Below are 27,859 nucleotides of genomic sequence, written 5' to 3'. Positions count from 1 at the left end.
TTAAATGCTTAATGATTAGTAGTAGCCTTTATTTCTGCCACATGGAAGGCACTGCTTTGTTTTCCCTTCCTTTGATTGTTATTTCTTGAGCTGTGCTTGTTTTTCAGTTTAGTAGTTTGCATTTATCTGGCAAAGAAAAAAAGATGGAGTCAGTTGAATTAATTCAAAAGTCTGAAATGCAGAATCTTTTAAAGTTATTACTGTATTGTAACACTTAAGAAAGTTAAATATGAGTAGAATAAGTGATTGAAATAAATACAATTACATTTATAGTACAGCTTATCTTCTTAATATAACAATAAAGATCCTCTGGACAGGTCAGACCTCATTTTTTTTAAATCTAGAAGTTGATGCAATGTTGAAGGAACCTCTTAATTTCTTAAAAACTTTTTTTTACAATGTTGTGTCAATTTCTGGTGTACAGCACAATTCTTCCATCATACATGAATATACATATACTCATTTTCGTATTCTTTTTCACCTTAACCTACTACAAGATATTGAATATATTTCCCTGTGCTATACAGTATAAACTTGTTTATCTATTTTATATATACCGGTCAGTATCTGCAAATCTCAAACTCCCAGTTTAGCCCTTCCTACCCCCCTCACCTTTGGTGACCACAAGTCTGTATTCTATGTCTGTGAGTCTGTTTCTGTTTTATATATAAAAGCTGTTTTTTAATTTAAAAGCTATTTCTACCACATAATAATCTAAAAATCAAGATGTCAAAATTAAGATGATGGGTTTTTATTCTTTACTTATAGATGTGTCATTGAATTATTTGCAAATTCTTGATCTGTGCTAAGCTGAGACATAAAATGCATCATATATATGTGAGATTTACATATTCAGTATATATTCATTGTAAATGAGGGGCCAAGTAACTTTCACAGTATTTCAGTTGTAAGAAACTTTTTTCACCATATTAAAAAAATCATCTATCTTTTTCCATATATCAGTGATTCACAATTTAAATACTTGGGGGCCACGTTTTTTAAATTTCAGAAGTCAAGATTTAAATCTGGTATGTATATCATCATTTTTGCCCTTCTTTGCATTTGTAGATGTCTCTTAATGAGACCCCAATGTTTGAAATTTCATTTTTATAGAATATATCAATCAAAGGATGAAATCACTGTAGAATATTGGGTTAGCTTTAAAGAAATTTCTCTTTCTAAATTCTCTAATATACTGAGAAATGGCAGGGCTTGGGACTCTCCCTAGGTAGACACTGGAATCAGCCTGTCAACCTGAGTGCCACCCCTTCACTCTTCACATCACCATAGAACAATATTAAGAGCACACTTAAGGGGGAAAAGAAGTGACAAAAGAACAGGAACAGACTAAGGAGTGTATGCGGAGGTCAGGGGATTTTTGTGAACATTTGTTATTTTTTGGCCACATGTTTTCCTCTGGTGCATTACCTCTGGCCCATGGTATGCATCTGGGTGGGGCCCTGTTAATAAACTAAGTATTCAAATGCTAAACTGAATCTGGTGGCAGAGTGACAGAGGACAGAAGGGTGGGAAAAGGATGGGTGCCCCAATTCCATCATCAGAGCACTGATAAGATGGGCATGTGGTTCCTGCTGAAGCCACCCCTGCTTCACCAACCTTCCCTTCAGCTGTGTGAATTCAGCCTTCATGCACACCGCCTCTCTCTCTCTCTCTCACACACACACACACACACACACACACACACACACACAGCATTAGCTATATGGGGAGAGGCAACTGAGAGAAGTTTCATTTACAAGTAACTCACTGCGAAGCTGGTGTCTCAAAGAAATTTGGAATACACTTGGCCAGCATGCACAGCTGGGCCAGTTATTCACTGCACAGAGACTACCATGTGAATGGGGCCCCCAGCTCTGTGCCGGATACAATCTGCACAATAGTACATGTCAGCCCCGTAGGGACTCCATAAATATTTGTATAATTTTGGTATGAAAGTATGAGGCCTTGGTTGTGTTGGCTAATCTGAGAAAACAGTTGGGAAAGAGGATGATGAGGGAGCAAAGAGGAAGGGTAGGAATGAGAATGAAAGGAATCATAAAAGCAGCAGCAAGTAATTCTCTTCCAGTGCCTCACCTGAAGCTCCCTCTTCCCTCTGAGCTGATGTTACTTTTTGACCCCTGGTGGATTCTAGAGCAGAAACCACAACAAAACCCTCAATATTGCATTCTACCTCTATTGTTACTACAATAGAAGTAGTAAGATTCTATGCTAAAGATTCAGTTTATTGACAACTTTTTGTGAAAGTGTCATGCTGCCCTTAATATTTATAGACTTACAATTGTAAAAAAAAATTACCTTTAGGTTGTCTTATATGTTTTTTCCACTGGCTTTTTCTTTTTCTGTTTTACTTTCCTTTCCTCACATCCATTCCCCTGAGAAAGGGGGGACGGATGAGGCACAAGATTGAGGAAATTAGAGGAGGATTTGACATGAGAGGAAAGAGCTAGAAAATAGTAGGGGAAAGTGGAAGAGAGATCATTAGAGAGAGGGGAAGTGAGGAAGGAAGAAAAAATCCAAAAACAGGATAGGGAAAACGTTTCAGAAGGAGAGAGAACTTAATTGGGGTCTCAAATTCATTCATTCAAATGTTCTAAATTCCTCATCAAAAATGTCCTATTCTTTCCAATAGAGCCCATTGTTAAATTTCACAATTTCCCTTTTAGGGTTCTCCCAACCTTTCTCTTTTTAGTTCTAGTTTCATTAACAGAGAATGAACCTGGCTGCTTAGGATTCCAAGGGTTTGATTTGCAACAGTTAAGAGGAAAGTGGAAAAGAAAGATGGGTGGGGGGATGGCAGGACACCCCCAGTATTTCATAAGTGATTTCTCCCTTTCTTCTTTTCTTGAATCTCTACCTTTGTCTCATTTCTTTCCATCTTGGAAAAGTACCATGAGATCATAGGTAAGCCTATTGTTTGGGTTCACTGTAAAGAAATCAGCAAAGTTAAGGAGAATAAAGCCTAGAAAGGTAAGAAATTGAAAGTCAGGAAAGGAGAGAGATGAACCTAGATCCGGAGAGATGGGTTTAACCTGGACCCTGCCTCATAGCCTTTTCATAAAAACAAGTACATCTGAAGGTCCACTTAACCTACAACCTTAGAAAGGAGAAAAAGTGTAATTCTTTCAAATTGCTGAGAGGTTGGCAAGATGAATTAGAGACCACGGTCTGAAACTGGCCTTGCCCAGGAGTTGGGTGAATGTGAATCTGATGGGTTTAACAGAAACAGGGAGTTGTTTTACTGCTGCGGGAGCAGTTATTATTCTGGCTTCTGCCTAGAATAGAAATCACACCTACAAACTCATTTTCAGTCTACATTCAGTCTAAATTCAATGGGACAAGGGATTAAAAGTCTACTCATCTTTGATTTCCTTCGGATGAAGAGTGTTAAGTGTGAGTAAAAGAGTGTGAAAGGAAAAAGAGAAGTGATTCAAAAGACTGTGACAAGGGGGAAAGAAATGCTAATCAAAGGGAAAACTGAAAAACTGTACAATCCTAAGTAAGGAAAAGTGGGAGGATACAGGAGAGGAAAGTGGGAAGAATGAGAAAGTACATGAAAGAAAACAAACAGGGAAAATAATTAATACTTTGTGAAAACTGCATGCCAAATTTGTATATTGTACCGTCCTTGCGATTTAACAAGCTAGAGTGAAATTTTGCTGCACGTTTGCTCCATCTTTCTTAGCTCCTCATTTCCCGAGCCCCATTTCAAGCTGCCTGCTAAATTTACAAAGGTGGGCCGCAAGGACCACAAACATACGAGCTAATAAAATCCTAACAGCAGAAGAGGCCTTGAGACAGCTAGTCATGCCCTCCTCAGTCCTCCACCCACATGCACACACAGTTGTAGTTGAGGAAACCTAGGCTCAGAGAGATGAAATGATACATTCATGCAACAGAGGAAGTACAGTTAGAACTCAAACCTGGGGCTTTTGATTCTAAGTTCTTTGTTTAATAGCTGATTTCTTCATCTTCTCCTTTTGGAGTTTCTCCAATTCCTTTTCTTAGCTTGTTTCATGGCCTCACTACCTTGTAGTCTTATTGCCTCCCAAAGTCTATAATCCTCAGTTTTTTTCTCTTATCCTTGTAGGTAGCTAGTCATTAAAGCTTGTTGACTGTGTATTCATGTCCTTATTTTCATCTCACTGCTTCTTTCCTGGGCAAGACTTTGGCACCCTTCACCTGAACTATCATAATGACTTTCTGCCTCTAGCTGCTTCCAGCTTCTTTTAGAGACTGCAGTCAGAGTAATGCTAATTTTGGCATTTCCTTGGCTTTCAGTGGCTCCTCCTTACTTACCAAGCAGGACTATACAGACTCCTTACTATGACCCACAACCCCCCCTAATCCGCCTTCCACCTGGCTTTCTAGCTGCATCTCTCGTTACTCCTAAATTGATCATGCACAGCACTGCCCCACGCCTTTGATTTTGCCCACATTGTTCCTTATATCCAGGATATTCTTGTTTCCCCTTTCCTAGCCTCCCTCATAGGATCTTTCATGTTTTTTTCTCTTGAGCTAAAACTAGGTTCTCCACTTTTCTTTTAAAGTGCATTATAACAATTCGATTTATGTTATTTGTGCTTATGTCTTAAGGCCAGGTACTATGTCCTGTTATTTATTTTTAATCTTTCGCAGAGCCTGTCACAGTGCCTTATATATAATGGATAGGCACTGAATGCTTGTTCAGTTGACCAAAACTGAGTTTGTGCCAGAAGACAGGTGAAAGAATCAGTCACATATAGGATAAAGATAAAAGTATCAATGTCCTACATTAATTTTAAATTTCCATGGCTTAAATAAGGAATGCTTCAGAATGTACGTAGAATGTGCTAATTATATGCTAATGTACTAAGTATATATTACCGCTAAGACCGTTGCTAGATTTATCCTTGTCTTTAGAGAATAAGGAAAATATTTGCCTCTATTGGATATTTCTGGAAATTTTACAGATTTGATTTCTTTTGAAATAAAATTTGGGATAGAAATTGGTAGATGAAAAGTCTATATACTGCAAAGGAGATTTTGCATTTTTCTTATAAGTTACCATAGTATTTTCCTATGCTGTTCTCACGTTCAATTCTATAGATTGGAATATATGTAAAACCACATTATAGTGAAGTTCATCTGGTACTTTTGGACACTAAAGCCCAGTAGAAAGGCCCAAAGACAAATCTCATTTATATAATACCTTTCCTATAATCATTTGCTTTTTAAAATTTTTAATTGATTTATGACATTATATAAATTTCATCTGTATTTTACTTCTGTATATCCTACAATGTGCTCCCCCCCATCAAAAATTTATTTTCCATCTGTCATCATGCAGTCGATTCCCTTTACCCGTTTTGCCCTCCCTTGCAATTATTTATGTGTGTGTGTTTTTTGTTTTGTAGGACTGATGCAAATGTGACTAAAAATGCCTTCAAGTCTTTTTGGTATTTTTTCCTCTCCATTTAAGTTCAGTGAAATGTGCTTTTGTGTTCCTTGCATGGTGTTCTTTTATGTGCATGACTGAAGCTGAGGACTGTTCCACCCACCAGAGGTTAGACAGTAACTTAGAATTGCTGTTAGCAGCAAGCAAGGGGAGAGATCTCCGCAGGTGCCTATTTGACAACCCCCACTTCAAACACTTATTACAAGTTAACGATCCTGAGACAGGGAATATGTAAAGGAAAAACTGCTGGAAAAAACATTAAATGGTATCACCTGACAGCAAAGTAGAGGCCAAAAACGTAAGCAGGAAGAAAAAGGGGCTAGGTAATTTTAGATTTACCAAGAACTTGAGTTGTGGACCACTTCCCTTCCAAATCAGCAGAGTTAAGAGGCCCTGTCATGTTCAAGTTCTGCCTGCAGAGCTGGCTTGGGAGTGGTTCATGCCCAGGGAATTAGATTCAGGGAACCAGGGAACCGGACTCTATCAGCACAGAGCAAAGCAAGGTGATGCCTACCACTTGAAAGACAGCATGAGGAGAGGCTCTGAGGAAGTTTCTGCAGGGGAGGGCTCTCGGAACGGAGCAAAGGCAGGAAAGGGAATGTATCACAGCATTCTAGCTGGATTGCTTTGAATCTAGCTGGATTCCTAGAACAGAGTATTTGAGAGTCCCAGAGATGACTGCTGGATACCAGGGCTCACAAAGAAATGTAGTGGAATTTGTTCCATACCTGAAATGTCAGAATCAGTTCTCCTGCTCCTGTAAAAATAAACAACACATTTCAAAGTTTTGCCAGTATAACCACAAATATTTAGAAAAGAATTACTAGGTATGAGATAACTGGTCATTCTCTAAATACTTTGTAGGAAGTAATAAAACATAATTAGCAAGCCTAGATTAGTATTCATTATAATACATTTTAGAATAAAATTACCTAAATATTTATAACAGCAAGCTATCTAATATGTAAGAGCCATAAAACTGAGTTATATGTAATTACATAGAATCTATTTTTATTGTAACTGTCACTTCTCATTGGGTGAGGCTGTGGGCATCCCTGTCCTGCTGCCTTTCCTGCCCCTGAAAACTCAGTCGAGGTTGAGACTGAAAGACGCTAACTACTGCTGCTCAGGGGCTTGCATAAACACAGGCAGCTGCGCTGGGGATACAGACTCGCACAGAGGTGTAGGGTACATTCTGGAAATGGATGGGTGCCTCGGGTGAGAAGCCGCCCACCTTCGCTATCTCTGTCGTCCTGATGCAACAGAGCCTTGGAATCTTGCAGGTGAATAACATACCCAAGTATCTGCCCAGGTGACTACATTTCTTACGGTTTAGTGGATAAAACAGGAGACAGGCTATCAATTTTTCAGACTATTTCACTGTTAGAAATGCCTTTGGATAAAGAAGTTTGTTTTCTGTATTCCTGGTTTTAAAAATTAATAATAATTAAAATGCTTATTTTCTTAACCTCATTGGCATGCTAAAATATAAATTTACGTTACTTAATTTTCACTAAATCTTTAATCTTGGCTACATTTTCAATAACTATTTTGGAAGTATCGCTGTTTGAGTAAAAGCGTTTGGGAAGAATAATTACCCTTAGGTAATATCTTCCCAGATAAGGACATAATTCTGATCCATTTTTAGGGGTCTGGTAAATCTATACAGTTTAAGGTTTACAATGGATCTTTCCAAAGTAAATGTTAAATTAGTAATTTTCTGAGGTGTTTGCAAATAAGTACTCATGTAGCCTTTACCAGATATGTCTGGTGATTTAGATAAGGTTGAGCTTAATAATAAAAGTTTTCAAGAAACTGAGACATATCAAGTAAGTGTATTTTTAAAAGTAGGTGCAAATTAAAATAAAGCCTGTCATGATCCTCTTTAAAGTAAAGGGAAGAATCACAGTAGCACTATTGTTAAGGTACGAGAAGGAATATAAATGCTTTATAAAATAAATCTTCACTTCAAGAGGACCTAATGACATTATAGGGGTCTCCATGGTCTTCCACTCATCTAGATTTAAATTGCTCAATCTACATTTTAAATACCAATGAATCTAAGGGCAAAATATTCAACAAAGTTATTGTTTAATTTTTTTTTCATTTTTCCAAAATATGCAATTAGGAAGTGTCTCCAAGACTGTAGTCTTGGAGAAGAAAAATACATACCAGAATTTATTTATCACTCTCACAGTGTCCTGACTTAATCCTACAAATGTCCCAGGAATAAAATATCACTGAATTCCATTCTTTTCTTACATATTATTACATCTTTCATTATAATGAACATTTTCAAATTAGGCTGTAGCTAGTAATTATGTTCCTGATGTAAATAGGCAATAAAAAATAATCTCTGCTTGGACTTAAGGGGATTACTTAGAACCAAAATTTATTTTTTACATTTTTTTTTAAAAAAATCTGTTTCTTTCCTTCTCCCCAGTAGAGCCAGCAGGTAAATGACACAGGAAGCTGAGAGACTAAAGGGCAGGACCTTGAAAAGTTTGGGATTTGCTAACCTTCAAGATCATTTTTATCTGTGAAATTCTGATGTCTTCTATTTATATGGGCATTCCTCTTCTCATCATTTCTAATAGCGATCATAATAATTAGACTAACAAAACATTGCAACTGCAGATCATTTTTCATCCTAAAAATTTAAGTTATCCTTACAATTTTTAAAAGCTGTTAGCTAATTTAACACTCGGAGGGTTTTTAGAGTAGTGAGACTCTTCTGTATGTAATGGTGGATACTTGTCAGTATGCATGCGTCAAAACCCCCAGAACTGCACAACACAGTGAAACTTAAACTAGGGACTATAGTTAATAATAATGTATCAATATTGTTTAATTGCAACAAATGTACCACACTAATGCAAAGTGTTAATAATAGGGGAAATTGGAGGTGGGGGGACAGTGAGGAGGTGGCAGTGGGGTGGGTGTATGGGGCTCTGCATACTATCTGCTCAAGTATTCTGTAAATCTAAAACTGTACTTAATACAATAAAGTTTATTAATTATTTTTTAAAGTTTTTTTTAAAGGCATAAAAGCTAATCCAATGCTTCAGGGCATCTACTATGTGCAAAAGGGCAAGGGAAGAAGTTGACATGATTTAAACAATTAACCTTGTTAGATTTTGAATTGTGTGCTTCTAAAGCCTTAGACAAGGGCAGGACATAGAACCTGAGACATAATGAATGAAATAAAGCAGAAGGAAGATGTCAGAGTGACCATTCATGATCAATTATTATTTAGTAAAAATTGCTAGATTGGAGGGATTCATTTTTATCTCATCTGTTTTTTAGAATTCTTATGCTTTTCTATGAAAGTCATACTCATGCATAATGAGAGGAACATTTTCTGTTGAGTGGCACCTGCTTCTATACCTTCACCTGTTACTTTCCTGTCTTTCACTACTTCTGACTGATGGTTGCTTTTTAAAATCTCTCTTCCTTCTTTCTCCTCTAACACATCAGATTTCCAGTAGTCCTCCTGGTCATTGTTTAGTTCCACTGAAAGAACTCAGTGTTTACCATCAAGAAATAATATCTCAGTTTTCTGGGGGAAATTTCCCTATTTCAGCTACTTCTCCTCCCTCAATCTGAAGCAGGGAAATTTCTTGAACATTAACACATTAAAAAAAATTTTTTTCCTCTTTTGAATCCAAGTTTCAGAGATCCTGGTCATATAGGAAAAATTCCTGAAGAAGGCTCCCTTGAAGTTTGAGCTGACAGTTCTTCCTAAGGCTATAAAGGGGAATCTTTAATTTGGCTCTGGGCCCCAGGAGAAACCCTCATGAGAGAGGAATCCGTGCTCAGCCCTACTTTGTACCTAAGACTGGCTTCTCATAAGGCAACAGCTCTCAACCCTGATTGTAGATTAGAACCACTTGGAGGTTAATTACAACACAAAATACTGAGCCCATCCCAGCATTTATGATTCAGCAGGGAGGAGTGGGCTTGAGAATTAACATCATTAAGCTCCCAGGTGATGCTGCCAACCAGCCACACATTAAGAACCACTAGATGTTACACGATGCTTTGCTGGAGCAGACAACCAGAAGTATCGAAATCATAGTCAAGATCCACAAACACCCTGAATGTATTGGCACTTGGATCTAGAAGCTCTAGAATTGCAAGAAATGTGGCTGCTCAGGAGCTAAAAGCAAACAGTATTCTGACTTCCAAGTTTGTGAATTCCCTAAGGATCACCCATATTCCTCTGCTTCCCTTGACCCCCGCTTAGCTAGGAAAGAAGATTAAAAAGAAAGCCAGTTTTGAGTCCTTAACCCTCAGTCAATTAAGATGGTTTTGTTTGGGTTTGGTTTTTTTGTTTGGCAGAACAGCCAAATTTGTTTTATCTACACTATTGGAAATAAATTAATAGTGACAATAATGATTATTTACTGAACACCTAATATGTCCCATTTATAATTCTTATGTAGTCAGTCAGCTTGGAACTCTGTTCCCTCATAGCTCCACCCTTCCTGCAGATCTCTGCCCTTCCTCAGAGAAGCAGTCTCTGACCACATGTATAAAATACCCCTCCCCTATCCTCAAATCATTGTTATTTTATTTTTGTTTTCTCACAGCACATTCCAGCTGGCATAATACGCTTTATTTGCTCATTATCTATACTCTCCACTAGAATGAAACACTCCATGACTTATTTTCACTGCTCTATGCCCTGTCCCTAGCACATATAAGGTGCTTAGTAAATGCTATTGAATAAATGGATCAAACTTTGACATTGAAAATTTCTTCTGATGCTTTAGTGGACAAGAAATCATCTTTCCCCTGCAATTGAGGCAATGCTACCATTCCTTCTTCTTTTAGTTTTAGTTTGAAAATATTCTTTTCCCACCTGAAAATTTTTTGTGGTACAGTGTTAATCTTTGATTAACATTTTCTAGAATTTTGCTTTTTTCATGCTTCTTTTGAACTCTTATCAGTTTGAATCTATTTTTCTATATTTCTGTATTCTAAACTTTGCATGAATGTTTCTGATGGCCACGTAATTTAACACTGATTAAGATTTATATAGGACCAAGTCCGTCCAGACATTTTTCTGTCCCCAGTAATTTCCTTGAGATTGTTACTCCTATCTTCTCCATATTTTATACTTTTACAATTTCTATGAGATATCCTGAGATAATTGGTATTGTATTAAACCTATAGATCAATTTAGGAGATTTTGTCATCTTTGCTATCTTAAATCTATCAGCCCAAAAGAGAGCCTATTTTTCATTATTCAAGTTCTTTTGTTTCTTCCAGAAATGTTTTATAATTTCATGTATGTAGATCTCATCACTCAGACTAAATATTTTATTTTTATTGTTACTTTTGAAAAATATCTTATATTTTTTCAATGCATTTCATGAAAAAAATTTTTTTTGTGAGTTTATCCTATAATCTGTGACTTTCCTAAACTTGTTTACAGACTAATATTTTTGATGATCCTCAAATTTTCTAAATATGAATTTCCATTTACAAATCCCTTTAAAATCTCATATTTATTCTTCATATTTCTTTGTCCTATTGCAGTTGCTAGAACTTCTGAAATTCTGTTACATAGAAATGTTAGTGGGGACATCCTTAATTTGTTCTAAGTTTTAAGTGGAACAGTTCTAGAAATTCTTCATTAAAAATAACGTTGGCTCTTGTTTCAGGTAAATAGTCTTTATTGAGCTAAAGGAAAACTCTTCTATATTTTGTGGATCTTTATACAAATGTCAAAATCTCTTAAATGTACTTGAAGTATGATATTGTACTTTACCATAGTTAATGATTTATGTCAACAGTTTCCTCAATTGTATACGAAGCTGGCTACATTTTGTTTGCTAAGATTTTATGAAGTTAGCATTTATTGCCACAAGTAGGATTAATCTAGAATTTCCTTTCTTGTGTTGTCTTTGTCAGCTTTATAATCCAAATTATTTGCTTCATTAAAATTAAGAAAACAAAACATAATTTTTCTATATTTAAAAGAAAACACTATAAACATCTAAGAGACCATTCTTGTAGTATCTGAAAAACTGTCCAGTAAGTCACAACTGTGTCCTTTTTTGAGGGAGCTCTTTGATAAGTTTTCTGTTTTCAAGTTCTGATTCTGCCAGTTCTGCCTCTGCATTTTTGTTAAAGTCATTTATTTAATTTAGGATTTCCAAGTTATTAAAGCAAAGTTCTATGTAATCTTTCTCAGTAATACTTCACTATTCTTCCTACTAGTTGATGTAACATCTTTTAAGTTTTCAATTTTATCCTTAAAAAAAAAGGTGTACAATGGTTTGCCTGTTTTTTCATTTTTGAAGAGTCAACCAAACATTGGTTAGCACTTCCAGTTGTTTAAAAATTTTCTAGTTTATTTCTTTTCGTAGGTTTATTTCCCTGTTTTCCCCTGTTCCTTTTTTATATTTAAAAATAACTTAGAGATAATTCCTTACATTCCTTGTTTTCATTCTTGTTAATACAGCATTTACAGAATACAACAATTTTTCTGCTTTCTTGTTAGCTGTCACTCTGGAATGATCATATTAACTTTTATCTTTATAATACCACGGTGCTCTCTCACATTCATCTTGCAATTGAGTATTAAAATCATAAAAAATAGTTTTTCAGATTAAGTTATTCATTGAAAGTGTAGAAAAGTGTAAGGGATATATAGAGAAGAAAATCCAGAGAAGGGTAAAGATAAAAGTACCCACAATCACTCTAGAGATCAATGCCCTTAACTCCAAAATGTGGACACCGTGGTTCTATTCTGTTTCCTTTAGCACACACCATCGACACCTGGCAGATAGCCCAGAATGGTGTGAGAAGTTGGCATGAAAGTAAAAATTAGACAAGGCTGAACTACATGTGGACAATTGAGTTGACTATGTCATCATTTAATTACGTTGTATGTCTGAGAATCTTTAGCAACAAATCCCTGAGTTGCAGGGATTTAAGTCATGTACTTATTGATATACGTTACATCTTAGCATCACTTATCAAATCCTGGCCTCACATACCTGGATTCTTCAGCCTTGAGAGCCGTGTTTTTAGAGTCTGTTGTCCTTATTTCAGAGATTTTGTCACTCAGCTCTTTGGGTTGATTTGTGTCACTTTCTTCTGGAGTCAAGGTAGCTTGAAAAGATCCATCACCTTCTAAAGTCAGCGTTAGGTTTGAGATGGTAACATGTTTTGAGTATTCTCTAAACTCACTCTTACTTCTTGTATCTCGTAGACACCCAGCCTTCAGAAGGTTTTCCATTTTTTCCTTTGAAAATAACAAGCAGCAGCAAATCAGGTGACAGAAGCGCATCCTACAGAGCCAGGTTATTTCTGGAGCAGTAATCATTCATTCACATTTACTGACAGCCCTGGAGTGCTCAGGCGCAATGAGCAGGGGATGGGGCTTGGTGTTGTGAGGCCCTTGAGAAGAGGCCAGGGGGGGCTTCGGAGGCTGGCCTGACCCAGCATGTTCAACAGCTCGCATGGTCAGATACACCCATGTCACCTCACATCAGAAAATGAGCACTTGATTAAGCACTGCCTCTTCCTGCATTGGCAGGGAAGGGAAGGTTTTCTAGACATGCCTGGCTGCCTACTCCCCAATCTGAGGTTGCTCTTAAGAGCATCTAACAGGTGACAGGAATTGGAGGTTTATAATAATACTGAAGACTTAATTTTCCAAAAGACTTAGAACCTATACCTCAAAGCATCCTAAAATCTCTCCTGTTCTCCTAATATCCTGGTTTCTGTCAATGCATCGCCTCTCCCAGCCGCTCCCTGCCTTCCTCTGACTCTTGGGCCTCAGAGCAACAGGTCAGCTGGCCTTAAAGACTGCCTCTCCAGTGTCTCCTGCCACCCTCACGTCTGCACCGACTTCCTCCCTTTCCCCCTACCTAGTCCATGGCGTCTGCTACCTTTCCTTGAAAATAATGCAACAATCTTCTTTAAAGATAAAACTTTTTTTCTGACAATGAAAGTAATATATATTTATCATAGAATATTTAGAAAATCGTAAATGGTGTAAAGTGAAAGGGAGAGAATTATTGCTTGCTTGATGCCACGGACCAGAAATAACTACTATGGCACATTTCATTCTGGTCTTTGTTCCACTTATTTCTTTTGAATGTGGCTGATTTGTGATCACATTGCAGTTCTGCATCCCACATTTTTCACTTAACGACTTTATAATAATTTTCCTCATGTCATTAAAACTTGTATAAAGCTCCTTGAATTTTTTCCTAATTAAAAATTATTTTTATTGTAGGAAACTCAGAAATATGTAAAGAAATATGAATGGCTCATAAGCCTACAATCTAGAAATAAAATACTATTAACAATGACTTTTTCCTTTCCTATTGTCTGTCTGTATAAGTGCATTTGTAAGTAATAAGGATCAAATTTTCATTTTTCACTCAGCTTGATATCATAAACATTTTTTCCAAATGAAGTTCTTCAACAGCTTTAATAGCTACAGACTGGTCATTTGCTGAACAAATTTTTACAGAGTGCCTACGATCTTGCCAGTCAGTACAGTCGCTTCTGAGCGAGATAAACATGAACCTGCCCTTCTGATCTGAATTCATTTAGCCATTCTCCTGTGGTGGATGCTTAGCTGGCTTCACATTTTCATTATTTCATTTTTATAAACATAGTATAGATGTGGCATGATTAACATCCTTGCAACTAAAGCCTCATTCCTACGGATGATTAATTCCTTAAGAAAGATTCCTAAAAGTGGAATCACTGAGTCAAAGGGTGTCAACATTTCTAGGTTCTTGACTCACAATAATTCCCAGAAAGTTTGTTCCAATTCTCACTCTCCTGTGGATTTATAAGAATTCCAAGGTGACCACACTGTTACTAACACTGTTTTTATTCTTTCAATGGACAGTTTTATAGATGGAACTTTTTTCTAAGTTTGCATTGCTATGATTACTAGTGAGGTTAAACTTTTCCACTAAGTTTGTCGGCTAGTGGTTTCTTCTTCTATGAAATGGTCATCTTTGCCTTCTGCCATTTTTCTGTCGTGGGCCCCATGGAGTTTTCTCAGCAGCAGTCTACACACTGATCTACCTCCACTCTGTCCTGCCATCAGATTAATCTTTTAAAAACACAGCTCCTTCAGTCCCTTACACAGAGAGCTTTTGTGGCTAAGGTTTGCCCAAAGACTGAGTCTACACTTCTTATTTTGGCATTCAAGGTTTGCAAGCAGCTTTCCAATCCTATATGCTAATATGTTCCACACATACTACGCTCCAGCCAAACTGAACTATTCTTGGATATGGTTCTGGGTTTTTCCACTTTCTGGCCCTTTCTAAAGCTGCTACTCCTTTTGGTATTTCATTTTCCTATCTCCACCCTCACTTGTACTTATTGAAATTTCACCCTATCCTTCAGTGTACTTAATACTTTTCTATACATTTAAACCTTAACATAGACCTTATGTGATATCAGTATCCTCGTTTTAGAGATGAGGAAACTGAGGCTCCTGTAGGTTCAGTGACTTGTACAAACTAATATGCAGCAGGGCAAGATTCCAACCCAGGGCTTCTGACTCTGATCCCAAAGTTCTTCCCATCCCACCACAGCTTTCTGATATGGGTTAAGTCTGATGGCCAGGATGGTCAGTGCCTATTTCAGGAGACATCTTACAACTCCTTGACACTAGGATTCAGGGAGCAGATCTCATTATTAAAATTAGGTTACTCAGAGTGAGTTCCATAGCACTGCAGTCATGGATGTCAGGTAGCTAGCCAAGAAGAGGCATCTGGCTACCACATGTGCTCTTGATTATTAGAGAATGGAAGTCCCCCATGCCACACACCTTTTCCTCCCGCTTGGCCCTGAGTATGTCATCATTTTCAAACACCACCGTGACCCCTGAGCCCACTGTGACATCACAGAGGTCTGTGACTTCTGTGACTTCGGTTACAATTCTTATATCTGGGGCCTCTGTGACCTCATTTTCTGGAATATCTGTGACGTCAGTGACATCGGTGATGTCTGTGAATTCTGAGAAGTCGATGCTTTCTGCGGCACATCCAGGGTCTGAGCCTGGGTGCAGGTGCTGGGTCTGCAGGGCTGTGAAGGCCGCAATGCCCACGATGTCCACTGAGCCTGCGATGTCCGTGCTGTTTGTGATTTCCGACAGGCTGGAGACTTCCGACACTTTGGAAACTTTGGCTTTCTCCTCATTCAGGAGGGAGATGAGTTCCACCCACTGACAAAATAAGGTGTCCTGTTTGCAGGCAGGGGCGCAGAGCTGCAGGTAGTAGGCTCGGCCACTCACCAGCTTTACTTTGATGCGCATGTTCTCAGCATCGTGCACAGAAAGAGTCACAAACTGCAGCGGGAGAAACCTGCAGGCAAATGCAAAGGTCATCTGGAGGCCTGGTTGGAAACTACCACCAAGCCTTTCCTTTTAAAGCAGTTTTAGGAGTGTGACTCAGGGAACAGGTGTGTCTTCCAGACAGGCCTAGGGAGGGGCAGGCACGGGATGGGGCAGTGCCTTCTTGTGGCCACCACGGTCTGGTTCTTAGCTTTTGAGGCTCAAAACTTTGATTTTTAGCACGTGTAATCAGGCTCCTGAAGGCCATCTCACCCGAATCACACTCCTAAGACACTGAGGAACTAAAATAACAGTATCAACGATTTACTTTTATTTCGGAGAAGTCATCCCATTTAGTTAATCTTGCAAAGTTGAGACAGAGAAGTTAGTGATTTACTCTGGGTCATTCAACAAGTTGGTGGCTTGAGATAAGAGCTGAGCTAATTCTGTTGGAGGTTGGGGTGGTGGGGTAAGGGGGCATGTTCTAGAGGCATTTTATTACCAACCTTCCGTTCTTGTTACGTAGGTTTACTTTTTGAAAAGTGAACGGCCTGTTTGCCCATCTGGTTGTGATCAACTACGCTCTCAGACTCTGAGGCTGCGACTCTGTCATCGGCAGCAGGGAGTGCAAGGGAGATGCTCCCGCGGAGCACTTGCCCTCCGTGTTTCTATTCTCAGCTCCTCAGGGGCAAAGCGTATTTTCTGAGAGGTCTTTGGCCTCTCCCCTGTGTAACTCACCTGGTGAGCACCAGTTTCTCTGGATTAGGAGATGTCAGGAGACTTTTAAACAGGGGTTCTGAATCTTTCTGGGCAGCGGGTGTCAGATGTGCCAGCAGCATCACATTGGGGGTCTTGTGGGTGGGACTGGAAGAGCAGATGCCTACGGCCACCCAGTTGGCTCGGTTATGAAGGTAAATGGATTCACCTCTCCTGTTGACCTAGGGCAGAGAACAGGAAAGAGGAGTTTTCTGATAAAGTGCATGGCCCTGACAACCTTGCTTACCCGAGCAGTGCAGGAAATAAAGAAGAAGGGAACTGTGAGGCATTTGTTCACGAGAAATCTTGGAGGTACCAGTGAACAGACACAGTCCCTGACTGGTGGGGTCCGCCAGGGAAGGCAGACATTAAATAAGCATGTTGCTAAATGTTATTGTAAGAAGTGTTATCGAGTACAAGTGGAGGGTGCTGTGCTAAAAGACACATCACAGAAAATTCGAGTTAGAAGGGGATGTAGGCAATGGTGTGCCGGTAAATGTGTTACTTATGTCTCTTGGAAGATATGTGTAAGTTTATTATAAATTTCACTAATATATAAGATGAGAAGCACACAATTTACAGACAACAATGCACTCAATTTTAAGTCCATATAGCCAACTGGGTCTCAGCGAAGTCTTCATGGACCTTTGCCAAACTCCCGTATCCATAATATCAAGATAATAGTAAAATGTAGTAAAATAATAGGAGTGATGAGTTTTGAGTATTTGTTGCCTTTGTTTTGCATATAATTTATTTGCAAGCTTATACATATTAATTCTTAATCACGGCTGTGTTTAACAACTGGCTCGCAAACTTCTTGAACACTTACCAACTGGCTAGCTCTAGCAAACCCTGGGTATAGGGTCAGAAAAGTCTCCCCTCTCTCTAGCTGAGACCGAAACAATGTGGGACATAAATGGGCTGGGTGGACAGGAGAGATTTCCAGTCAAAGAACACTATGTGCAAAACCCCCAAAGTCCAAGAATTTTGGCCAGGAGAATTTTGGTTAGCTTGAAGAGGAGGAGGGGCTGGAAAGTGGGTAGACAGGGATGTGAAGGAAGCCAGAGAGGAGCAACACTTGGTTTCTCAGCTGTACATTAACTGCTTCAAAACAATAGGTCACTTAAAAGCAAATGTATTTAGAAAGAGGTTGTAGCCCACACTGTTGATTACCTACCCAAAGTCATGCCCCTCTTCCTGATGAACAGAATCCTGGTTTTGTGCAGTATCCACCCCTCAGGGATGGTGCCCCAGGTGAGGGGCTAAATTCTGATCCACCTAAACTGATCATGGTGGTCTCATCCCCTGGCCAGTGATTGCTTCCAGCAGGGGCAAGTGGCACAGGCCTGGCCAAGGGGACACTAGTGGGGGCTCCTGGGTGCTCTCAGCCCTCACAAAGAGTTGCAAGGATGAAACACATCCCTTACGTTGCTGGCAGCTATCCTGTCTGTTTGCATGTGATGTCCTGAAGGAAGCTAATTTCAGGATGACAGAGCAAGAAGAGAGACCTGGGTTCCTGATGACTCCCCATGAGTGAGCTGATGTCCTGTGGCTCTTTCACTCTGCTTGAAATAATTGTTGTTCTTTTTTGCTAACACTTGAGTCAGGAACCTTGGTAACCTGCTGCCAAAGAAGTACAAGAGGTTGTGTGTGTTGAAGGGAATCACTTACCCAGTTATGACATGGGGCCATGTCTGGTTTATGGAACGCTGACTGCCTCCCCCAGTGTTCGCTAGAGCTTGCAAATGGTTATTTGAAAAAGGTGTAGAAGAAGTGTGAAACATAAAATTAAAAGGTTATTTGTAGGAAAGGAGCACGCGGAAGGTAAAGTGAAGTACATCAAATCATGACTTACCACATGCCTGCTGGGGTCTGATGGAAACGTTAGTGTTCTTTGAGGTGTCACCCCCTTCCTATGGTGTTCTGGAGGTGAGAGTTCTCCCTAGTACCCAGGTGTCAGTGCAGAGGACAAGTGTGTGGAAGATGCAGTGTCCTTTGTTGTTCCTGTCACCCCTTTGTAGAGTCAGCTGAGGAGCTGCTTGAATGGGTGTGTTTCGTGTTAGACCTGGTTATGACGTTTCCATGACGTTTAAGGGTATGGACCACACCACCTAACTCATTTCCCCACTTCTTTGTCTGAATATTTTCATGTTGATTGTTCAGAGGAAAGTTAGAACTGCTCCCAAATGCACTGAAGTGTAGTTTCATTCATAATCTAGGTACGTTTTTAGGAGAAGGAAACTTTTCTCCCTGACACAGTTTGACAATTTTATTTTACCTTCAAAACTAAGAACCAAAATGCATTTTAATCCCTAGTTATGTCATAGATGTTATTCTTTAAAATGTCTCCTAAGACTAAGAAAGGCATTATATGAATGCCTTCCTGTGGCAAGATATTCTAAAAATGATGATCATCTCTTTGTATAATTTTGGGGGATTATGACAGAATGACAATTACAGTAGAGATGGGACAGAATTCCTAGGTAAGGGTTTGTTGGGAAAATTTTAAATGAATTTTCCTTTAAGATTGTAATTATTTCAGGCTGTTTGGAGTTCCAAAACTGCTCCCTTTAACTGTATCACATACTCCCTTGCCACATTAAGTCAGTTCTTCCAACCTTTTCCATTGTCTTTGAGAAAATCAATTACTGAAGTTATTGGAACTTAACTCAGGGCTCAACTCTTACTTACCTGGATAAAATTGCTCTCTAACAGGGGAGGTGATACAAAAGGGGCATACTCTCCTCCATCCAGCGTATTTTGAAGCTCTCCAGCATCCTGGGACTCTGGGACGCGGAGGTCCTGCTCGTCCCTCCTCACAGTAGACTTTCTGTTATTCTTATTCATCGCGCTTACGTATAAACCACAGGAAGTCGAGCAAACAGAAATACAATGAACAGGAACAGCAAATTTAATATAGTAATTAAGTTGCCTCCCTTAGTCATTAATTCAACACGTTTAATCAACATCTATGATGTGCCGGGCACTGCACTGGGCACGGGAGACCCACCTGAACAAGACTGGTAAGATGCCTGGCTTCATGCTGGATATACTCTCTGGGGAAACAGCAAGCAAGTTTAAAAAAAAAAAAGAGAGATGTTGGATGATAAGGGCTACAAAGACTGTGTATCAGATCCATGTGATTACAATTGCCTTTGGTGCAGGGCTGGCCTCTAACCACATGTGCCCCCCTTCCCCCAAACCATTATCTTCCATCTTCCTAATTAATGATACACCATCCTTCCTATCATGCAGGGTTCTCAAGTCCTTTTTTGTAAGTAGGGTATCAAAACCATATAACCTGAGACCATCTCTTTCTGACCATTCACCCATGACGGAGGCTTAGTGAACGTGGATATCTATCTAATCACTGACAGCTGCCCTCACTCTGGCTCTCTCTCCAGGGACCCTTCAACAGACAACAGTGGCTCTACATCATTGGTTTTCACCTTCCATCTACTGGAAATCACAGAATTCCAAGAAGGGAACAAGGCCTTAGAGTGCAATTCTGTTCAAACCTTCAAAAGATCACACTTCCCTTTTCATAAACTCTACGCCAGTTAGAAGGGTCCTTAACTGGCAAGCAGTAAGTCCTGTATACTTTTTTCCACCTCAGTCCTTTCTCAGAGATCCTTTTCTTCCTTTCCCTAGCCCAAGCTAGAGGGTGCTGGTGAACACGTCCCATCTCTGCCCCAGCCAGGGCCGTGGGGCGCAGAGATCGCTGCTGCCTGCCAGCCCAGGAGCCTGTCACTCTGGGGATTCCCATCAGGCCTTCCACTGGTGACAACTCAGGGCCCCTCTTGAGTGCGTCTTTCACATGAACATAGGGAAAGTAAAACGAGTCAAGAGGAGCAGGAAAGCGAAATAGTGCAGAGAAGCCAAAATGTAAAAAGAATGAGAAGATCATTCAGGAAAAAAAAGAGAGGTAAAACAACAACAATCTGAAACAGAGGGGATGGGAAATAATAATCAACAATATTTACTCAGTGCTTGCTATGTGGAAGGCAATAAAAGCTTTACATGCACTATCTCATTTGATTTTAAAAGCACTATGAAGTAGCATTATTAAGATGCTCATTTTGTGCACCATGAGGCTTGGGGAGGGAAAGCAACTTGCCAGAGGTTACAGTTTGCAGTTTCCCACACCAGGAACCAGACCCTCCTAGTCTGACCAGAAGAGCTCATGCCGTGGCCTAAGGTTTATTCCGGCCTTGAGTTCTTGGAGAGATGGGTGTGAGAGCTGGCAAGGGTGGGAGGGGTCAGGATACATCAGGGCAGAGGGGAACGAGGAAAAGGAGGTGAACCAAAGACAACAGGAGGTGCCTTCGTATTCTTCCTATTCCCTTCCCCTCCTGAATAATTTAGTCCTAAATCCATTCTCTGGGACAAAGAGAGGCAGGACTCTGTACTGGGGGGAGTGAGGAGCCACAGCTCAGAACCCAAGGGAGGCACGGGGGCGTCTATTGCCGGGAGAGGGGTGCAGCCCAGCTAAGAAATTGGGGCTGAGCAGTATGAGGAGGGCGTCCTAGAGGGTGAGAGGAGGGTGGAAGAGATGGGTGAGTGGTTCCTAAGTGGACTCAATCTAATAAAATAGGAGACCATGAGACTTTATGTGAATTAAAAGTTTGATGAGGAACAGAATATATACATAGTTCAAAATACCTCTCGCCAACATAATTTATTAATTTCAAAGGGGAGAAAAGTAACTTTACAGTGAAGGAGCCAGACAGACAACATCTCAATGAAGTGATGGGTGAACACTATCAGTAACGGGAAAAATCAAACTGACGTGCCACCTTACAGGATGCGGTGAGGTGCACGTAGCATCCTTCTGTGATATTCCTCCCAAAGATGCATGACCTGAACCCAGTTATTAGGAAACATCAGACAGATCCAAGTTGAGGGACATTCTACAAAATAACTGGCCTGTGACCTAAAAAACGTCAATGTAACAGAAGTCCGAGAAAGAGTGCAGAACTGTTTCAGACAGAAGGAGGCTAAAGAGAACTGACAGTGAATCTAAACTGGGCCCTTTGGCTCTGCAGGCCATTACTGGGACAACTGGCAAATGCTGAATGGGGTCTCAGGATGACATAGCGGGAATAGGCAATGCTCATGTCCTGGTTTTGATGGCTATTTTTTGGCTATGTAAGAGAATGTCCTTGACTGTATCTTGGGATACTGGGACATCAAGTGGGCAAATTGTTCTCAAAAAATTCAGGAAAAAAAAAGTTCCTTGTACTGTATTTGCAATATTTCTGGCAGTTTGTGATTGTTTAAAAATTTTAATGGGAATAATGATACAAGGAGAGAGGAGGGTAAAAGAAGTATAACGAGAGGATGGAGGAGGGAGATGAACGAGTCCTGAGTGCTCAGCCAGGAGTGCAAAAGGCTGTATTTAGCCACTTTGGGATTCCAAGGAGAGAGCTTTGCAACAGCAGTGGGTGAAGCCGACTGGATGGATGGTAGGAAAAAGGGCACATAATGGCCCGTTGTTGTCTACGTTTTCTCTGCCCCATGACTCATCCAGCAGGACAAGGCGTTTATTCCATCTTTGCTGGATGGTTGAGAGACAGTGAAGCTGCCTTAGAGAACCAGAGGATTCAGCAAGTGCTGAAAACATCCATTGGATCCTTTGGGGCCTAAATATACGGGGATCACTTGGACAAAAAAAATCATTAGAAAAAGGCATGTTTAGATGAGAGCAAGGTTGGATGCAGGAAGGAAAGCCAAGGCCAGCAGCCTTCGGGTCAGGGTCCCCTTTCCTTTCCCACAGCAGCCGTGATTCCTTTCACTGTTGTCCCTCTCAGCCCACCTCTCCTACCAGCTCACATGTCCCCACTTGAGATCTAGAAAAGCTGATCCCTCTAAGCAGTGTCTTTGGTACAGCACCTTTCTCAGAAGATGGAAAGAGAAACAGAAAGGCAGGAAGGCGAAGTAAGCAGGAAAGGAAGACAGACGACGGGAGGGAGTGTGAGTGATGACGTAACTCCACACAGTCCCCCCCCCCCCCCCGTATGCACCATCGCCTCTTACCTGAACTCAGGGCCAAGTCACAATCCTCTCCTGGAGACACAGCTTGTAACTCACTTCAGTCTGGGCTTCCTTCTTTTCATGATGAAGTCTTTTGTTATAGAAACAAAAATGGAAAATTAAAGTGTGTACAACGGAAGAAAATTTCAACACTAATCCTTGCTTTTGTTTCATGCGTGAGGTCCTTGCCTTAGAAAGAGTGCCGCTAACTACACTGGGTGGGGGAACTGGCCAGAGGGCTGCAGTCTGTACCTGCACTGAGCTCTGGTCGATGGCCCCAGTCATGGTTTTTGGTGAGAGGAACCAGACAATCATGAGTCCATAGCTCATGGCTGGTCTGAAACGGCCACATTGTGAAATCCTGGTCTCCTATAACCAATGAGGATGTTTGATGATATGATAAAGAAAGTAATGTAGACTCAAATAACTATCATGCAGTAGAGGGTCTTAAGAAGCCTGGGTTATTCTCTTCCTGTAAAAAGCCAGAGCCTCCCCAACCTCCCAGCTGATAACTGTGTATGTGTACTTACCTCTGCTTGTGTCATTATTTTGTCACTTGCATGTAGTTCTCACACCATGTTGTGGTTGCAGTCACTATAGACAGTCCTTTCTCCTCTCCATAAAATTTTAACTTAACCCCTTCAGGAACACTGGACCCGGTGAACTACAACTGTAATTGTTCTCAGAGCTCAAGGGCTGTAAGGCCAGTGTGGAGGTTGGTATGCTGGGGAGCTAAAGGATGCTGGAGTCAGACATAGCCAGGTCCATAGCGGGCTCTGTCACCTGCTACTTTATGACCTTGGCATGTTACTTAACATCTCTGAGCTCAATTCCACTCCACTCAACACTGTGTTGGGACCACTGGACAACTGAAATATGAAAAACACTGCACAGCATGGCTGTCACACAGTGAACACCTGAATGGTCCTTCTGCTGGTCTACCAACACCTGACCTAGTGTCCAAAAGTGTGATCTTCCCAGTGTTTGCTGGGCCAGGTTCCTTCTTGATCATTATCAGTTTCATATTTCCCAAGTTTCATTCATTCTAAGAAATGTATTTTTCCTCAGTTTAACAACTATGAAATGGAGTGTGCCTTGTGATCCCTGTCCATGGCGGGGCATCACATAATGGTTGTCATTTGGCTGAACATGCATGAACTTAATCATGTTGTTCACATTAAATTATGTACATTGATTGTACCAGATTGCATTTAATTGCCATTTATACTGTGTTACTAATGGGTACCTAAAAATCTTTTGCTGACACCTTCTGGTAAGATTAAGGAAGTTTCAGCACAGAACTTGCAGAATGCACGTCAGAGACTTGGAAGAAGTCCCAAAGACTAGAGTGGAGTGCTCCTCTAGGAAGTGCACAGAAGACGATGGCACAGAGGGTGACAGATAAATATTGTATGGAAAAATTCCAAGGAATAAGAAAGCATTGAGTTATATAATTAGCTGCATTTTTTTCCTTTCTCAGTGGTCCATAATATGGCATGTCTTATAATCGATGGATCTTAGATTTGATAAAATGCAGTGTCTACTCTTGCTCATCCAGAAGTGTGTGACAGAGTGGATATTTTTGAAAAAAACAAATCACTCCAACAAAGTGGCAACATCCCCATAATGGAGGGTGGGTCTACATTTCAAAAACACATGCTGCTCTGTAGACGCCGTGTGGCCCTTTCTGAGCACAGTCATTATGTGGCCTCCAGAGCCCCTGGATGTGAGAACAATTCCTCTGGAGTGCGGATGGTCTCCCAGGGGAGCAGGCGTAGCTGTGGATTCAGGGCCACAGAGAGGGAGGAGAGAATGAGAGGAAGGGAGGGGCTCCAGCGGGTTGCGGCCAAGCCCAGGCCTGGCCCCTCTGGTCCCTTTTGACTGGAACAAAGGGGAGGTCAGCTAAGGAGCAGAAAATGTAACTGAATCTTTTATCTTCTCTGGTGGGATGGCTTTTATTGTTTATTGCTCTAGAAATATTTAGACACTTTTGGATTATGTGAATAGATGGTAAATGTGTGCTGAGTTTTAGCTAGTTTTGTTGTAACTGATCTGAGATTGTCACTCTGTGCACTGAAACCCCCACCCCCAACGTCTTCAGTTGTCCTGGTTAATTAGTCAAGACAGCACTGTTCTGAAGGCACATGAATTGTTCTGTGAAACCAATGTTGGCTATGCACACACAGCACCACACATTTTGTCAGTGGTCCAAAAGCAGGATCAGTTGTTAAATAAACTGTTTACTCTTAATACCTGGAGATACTATTAAGGTTTTGGAATATATATAATATATATATTTTATATCTTTTCAGTTTTACAAATTGCTCTTTATATATTAAGATATCAATATTTTCCCATGACATTAAATATTTGAAAAAACAGCAGTTGTCAGTCAAGAGTGTGGACCTATTTGGAACATCACACTCTCTTGTAAGATGTGCCAAAATGAATCGTGTCCAATGGTTAAACTGATGTTTGGGAAACAATTTTCTCTTAAAGAACAGTAGGCAATTCAAGGTTCTCACTCCGACGAGTCCCCTGTGCTCTGCTGTGCTTCCTTGTGGGGAGACCATGGAAGAGCAGCCTGACCGTCAGCTCACAGCCCCCAGCCCTCAGAGCCAATGAGCAACCTTTACAGAAATATTGTGATTAATTTTGGTGATTCGACATAACTCTAATTTGTGTGGGCTGTATTTCTATAGATCGTTTTGTTTTCCTAATAATTTTATGCTTGGATGAGTTTTTAATGTAGTTTTACTGAGATATAATTTATATAGTGTCATCTTCATTTGTTTAAAGGACACAATTCAAAGATTTTTAGTGTATTTACAGAGTTGTGCAGCTACCACCATAACCTTACTTTAGAACATTTTCATCATTATCCATGGATAAATATTTAGTACGGATAAGTGAAGAACATGAGAAGTGCATTTTTGTCTCTCTTGTTTTACCCTGTGACTGTTGCATGTCACGGAATGGTAGGAACATAGCATTTCTGATGAGAAGTCAGAACAGAGAGATGTTGCAGGGGAAATTTGCAATAATGTTATTCATATTAAAAGCTGAACATTTGTAGATTCTGTAGAAATATTTTAAAAATAAAACAAAGCTTATTTATGCAAATTCTTTATGAAATTTCATACCATCTTGCTTTACTACTATTACATGTGCAGTAGAGGTCTACAATATAGAACTCAAATAAAAAGTAAATTTTAGTATTAAAAATAGATTAATCACATTAAAGCGCCAATGAATGTGTATTCTATGGAATTACAATAAATATGTGTCGAACTAATGTGTGAATTAAAACTCAAGAAGCAAAGCAGGGTTGCTATAGGCATCGTGGGAACACAGATCTCACTTCATTTCACAGACACACAGACTCCTTTGTTATTATGTGTTCCGCCAGGATTGTGCATGAGTTTTCACAACCACAGTTTATATTTTTCCAATAATGTATGCCTTTCACTAGGCCTATTAAATGTCTTATACATCTAATTAAGCAAGCAAGATATAGAGAGAGATTGTAGACAAAGATTTTTTTCTGTGTGTTGCAGAGTAAGGACAACATAAAACAGTCTAGTTGTATTTGAGATGGGCCCCTCACATTTATCCTATCACTAGAAGATGTTTTGAGTTTTTTATTTCTTTTTAGTACTTTCCCCTTCACCTCTCAATTTCTCTTTTTTTTTCTCTTTTTATTTCTAATTGAGTGGAGATTAATTCAGCAGATAGTTACATCAGATTGCACTTTTCTGCAGAATGACGGTGTAAATTTTCATTTGGAAAAGCATTGTTGTTTATTTTTAGTAAAAGAAAGTAGATTCCGTATTAAATCTGATTACAGACCAGAAACCAATGCCAGTGGTTTAATGGGGAAACTAAGCACAGAGAAGCAATGAGCTGTAGCATTTCAGGCATGGAACTACTTCAGCTTTGCCCTAGACTTCTGTGACGTCACCAGGACTTCCCCATCTGGATAATGTTTCAATGATGACCAAGGTCTCATTAGGGCTAAAAATTGTGTAGCTATGAGGTCTGCTATGGTGGTGATGATGTGGTTATGGGTTATTGGGAATTTTTTGGACCTTTGACAGCTTGAGTTTTAATGGAAATTGGGAAGGGGAGAGAGTGGGAGTCTGGGAGCCAGTGTGGAAGTGTTTTTGCTGCCTTTTCTGACCACTGAAATCAGAGAGAGTGTCTAAAAATGCCCCGAAAATGTTCTAAGTGTTTGCTATTTACCATTTCCATGTGGTCTTCCTCCCCACTGATATTCAAAAATTTTTTCAAAGCTACAACAAAGCTGAAAGAATTCTATGATGAGCACCCATGTACTGACCACCTAGATTTTCTTGTGTTTTTCCTTTGTGTGTGTTATTTCTGTAATTAAGTGAAAGCTCTTGAATGATGGGTTTCTCTGCCGCTCATTAAAGTTGGTCTCTGTGATACCTGACCCTTTGAGGTTAGTTAGTCATAGCACTTTGAAGCATAGCATTTAGTTAGTTTTTTTTTCCCTAAGATTCTTAACACACTAATAAACATATTTTAGGATTGGTCCATCACATTCCTAGGTTGTAATTCTGGTTGTATCTTAGGCAAGGTCTAACTGTTGTGGCCCCAGCTAACCTTTCAGCTTTGAACAGAAAAGTCCTGTGTTCTAGATCTTCTCTCCCATTTCAGTAACTTAAAATGACTATCTTTCCATAAATTCATTCAATTGTCAGTCACTTATGGGAGAAAACTAGGGTAACTGTTTGAAAAATCAAAATTAAAAAATCTTCCAGAAAAACTTGTTTTTCTCAGTGAAGCTATTTGTAACGAAAAGAAACTCAGCAACCAGCTGAGAAGTTGCTGAGGTTTCTTGCTCATTCTGGTGGAGGTACAGGAAGTGAAACTAGAAGGAAAAGTGGAAGACGGGAAAAGAACAGACATTTGCCCTTGAATTATTAGAATTCATTGAACTATCCATTTCCTTCTCCCTCAGGTTCACACCAAAGCTGGAGTACGCAGGTCACTTACACAGAAGTGAGGCTGAAACAGCTCTCTGGAGGTCTCCCAGATGTCTCCTAGGAGAATAGTCTCCAAATAGCACGTTTCCAACTCTTTTCACATTTCTTTGGCAGAAGGTGTTTTTTGTCTTCTGGGCAGGCAACTAACCACTTAGTGAAAGAGGCGCCAGAGCCCAGGCTGTTCTGGCCATTGTTCGAGGGCTCCTGCATCACAATGTGCTGACCTAGCCTCTGAAGTAAGAGACGAGCGCTGGGGAGCAGCAGCCCTGAAGGTCGGCCCCTGGG

At 40.0% G+C, this 27,859-nt stretch overlaps 1 protein-coding gene across 4 annotated transcripts; it reads right to left on the bottom strand.

Annotated features, from left to right (window-relative positions):
* GARIN2 (golgi associated RAB2 interactor family member 2) lies at positions 1-27,773 on the bottom strand. Of its 4 annotated transcripts, XR_012073696.1 has the most exons (10): positions 27,585-27,773; positions 22,569-22,656; positions 19,543-19,588; positions 19,224-19,383; positions 16,515-16,714; positions 15,273-15,807; positions 12,466-12,713; positions 6,184-6,212; positions 5,970-6,100; positions 1-126 (listed from the first exon to the last, which is right to left on the bottom strand). XR_012073696.1 is itself a non-coding variant. In XM_072963253.1 (9 exons), the coding sequence occupies exons 3-9, from the start codon at positions 19,572-19,574 to the stop codon at positions 104-106; spliced, it is 1,227 nt and encodes a 408-aa protein (XP_072819354.1). In that variant the 5' UTR covers positions 19,575-19,588; positions 22,569-22,656; positions 27,585-27,773; the 3' UTR covers positions 1-103. The 4 variants fall into 4 exon arrangements, 3 of the variants coding, with proteins under 3 accessions (XP_072819354.1, XP_072819352.1, XP_072819353.1); XM_072963253.1 differs by lacking the exon at positions 5,970-6,100; XM_072963251.1 differs by lacking the exons at positions 1-126; positions 5,970-6,100 and adding an exon at positions 3,295-3,513.
* Between the last annotated feature and the right edge of the window lie 86 nt (positions 27,774-27,859).

Source organism: Vicugna pacos, chromosome 6 (genome assembly GCF_048564905.1).
Source record: "Vicugna pacos chromosome 6, VicPac4, whole genome shotgun sequence".
NCBI classification, from domain to species: Eukaryota; Metazoa; Chordata; class Mammalia; order Artiodactyla; family Camelidae; genus Vicugna; species Vicugna pacos.
The sequence above is the reverse complement of the archived record's forward strand: the minus strand, read 5'-3'. Positions and strand labels throughout refer to the sequence as shown.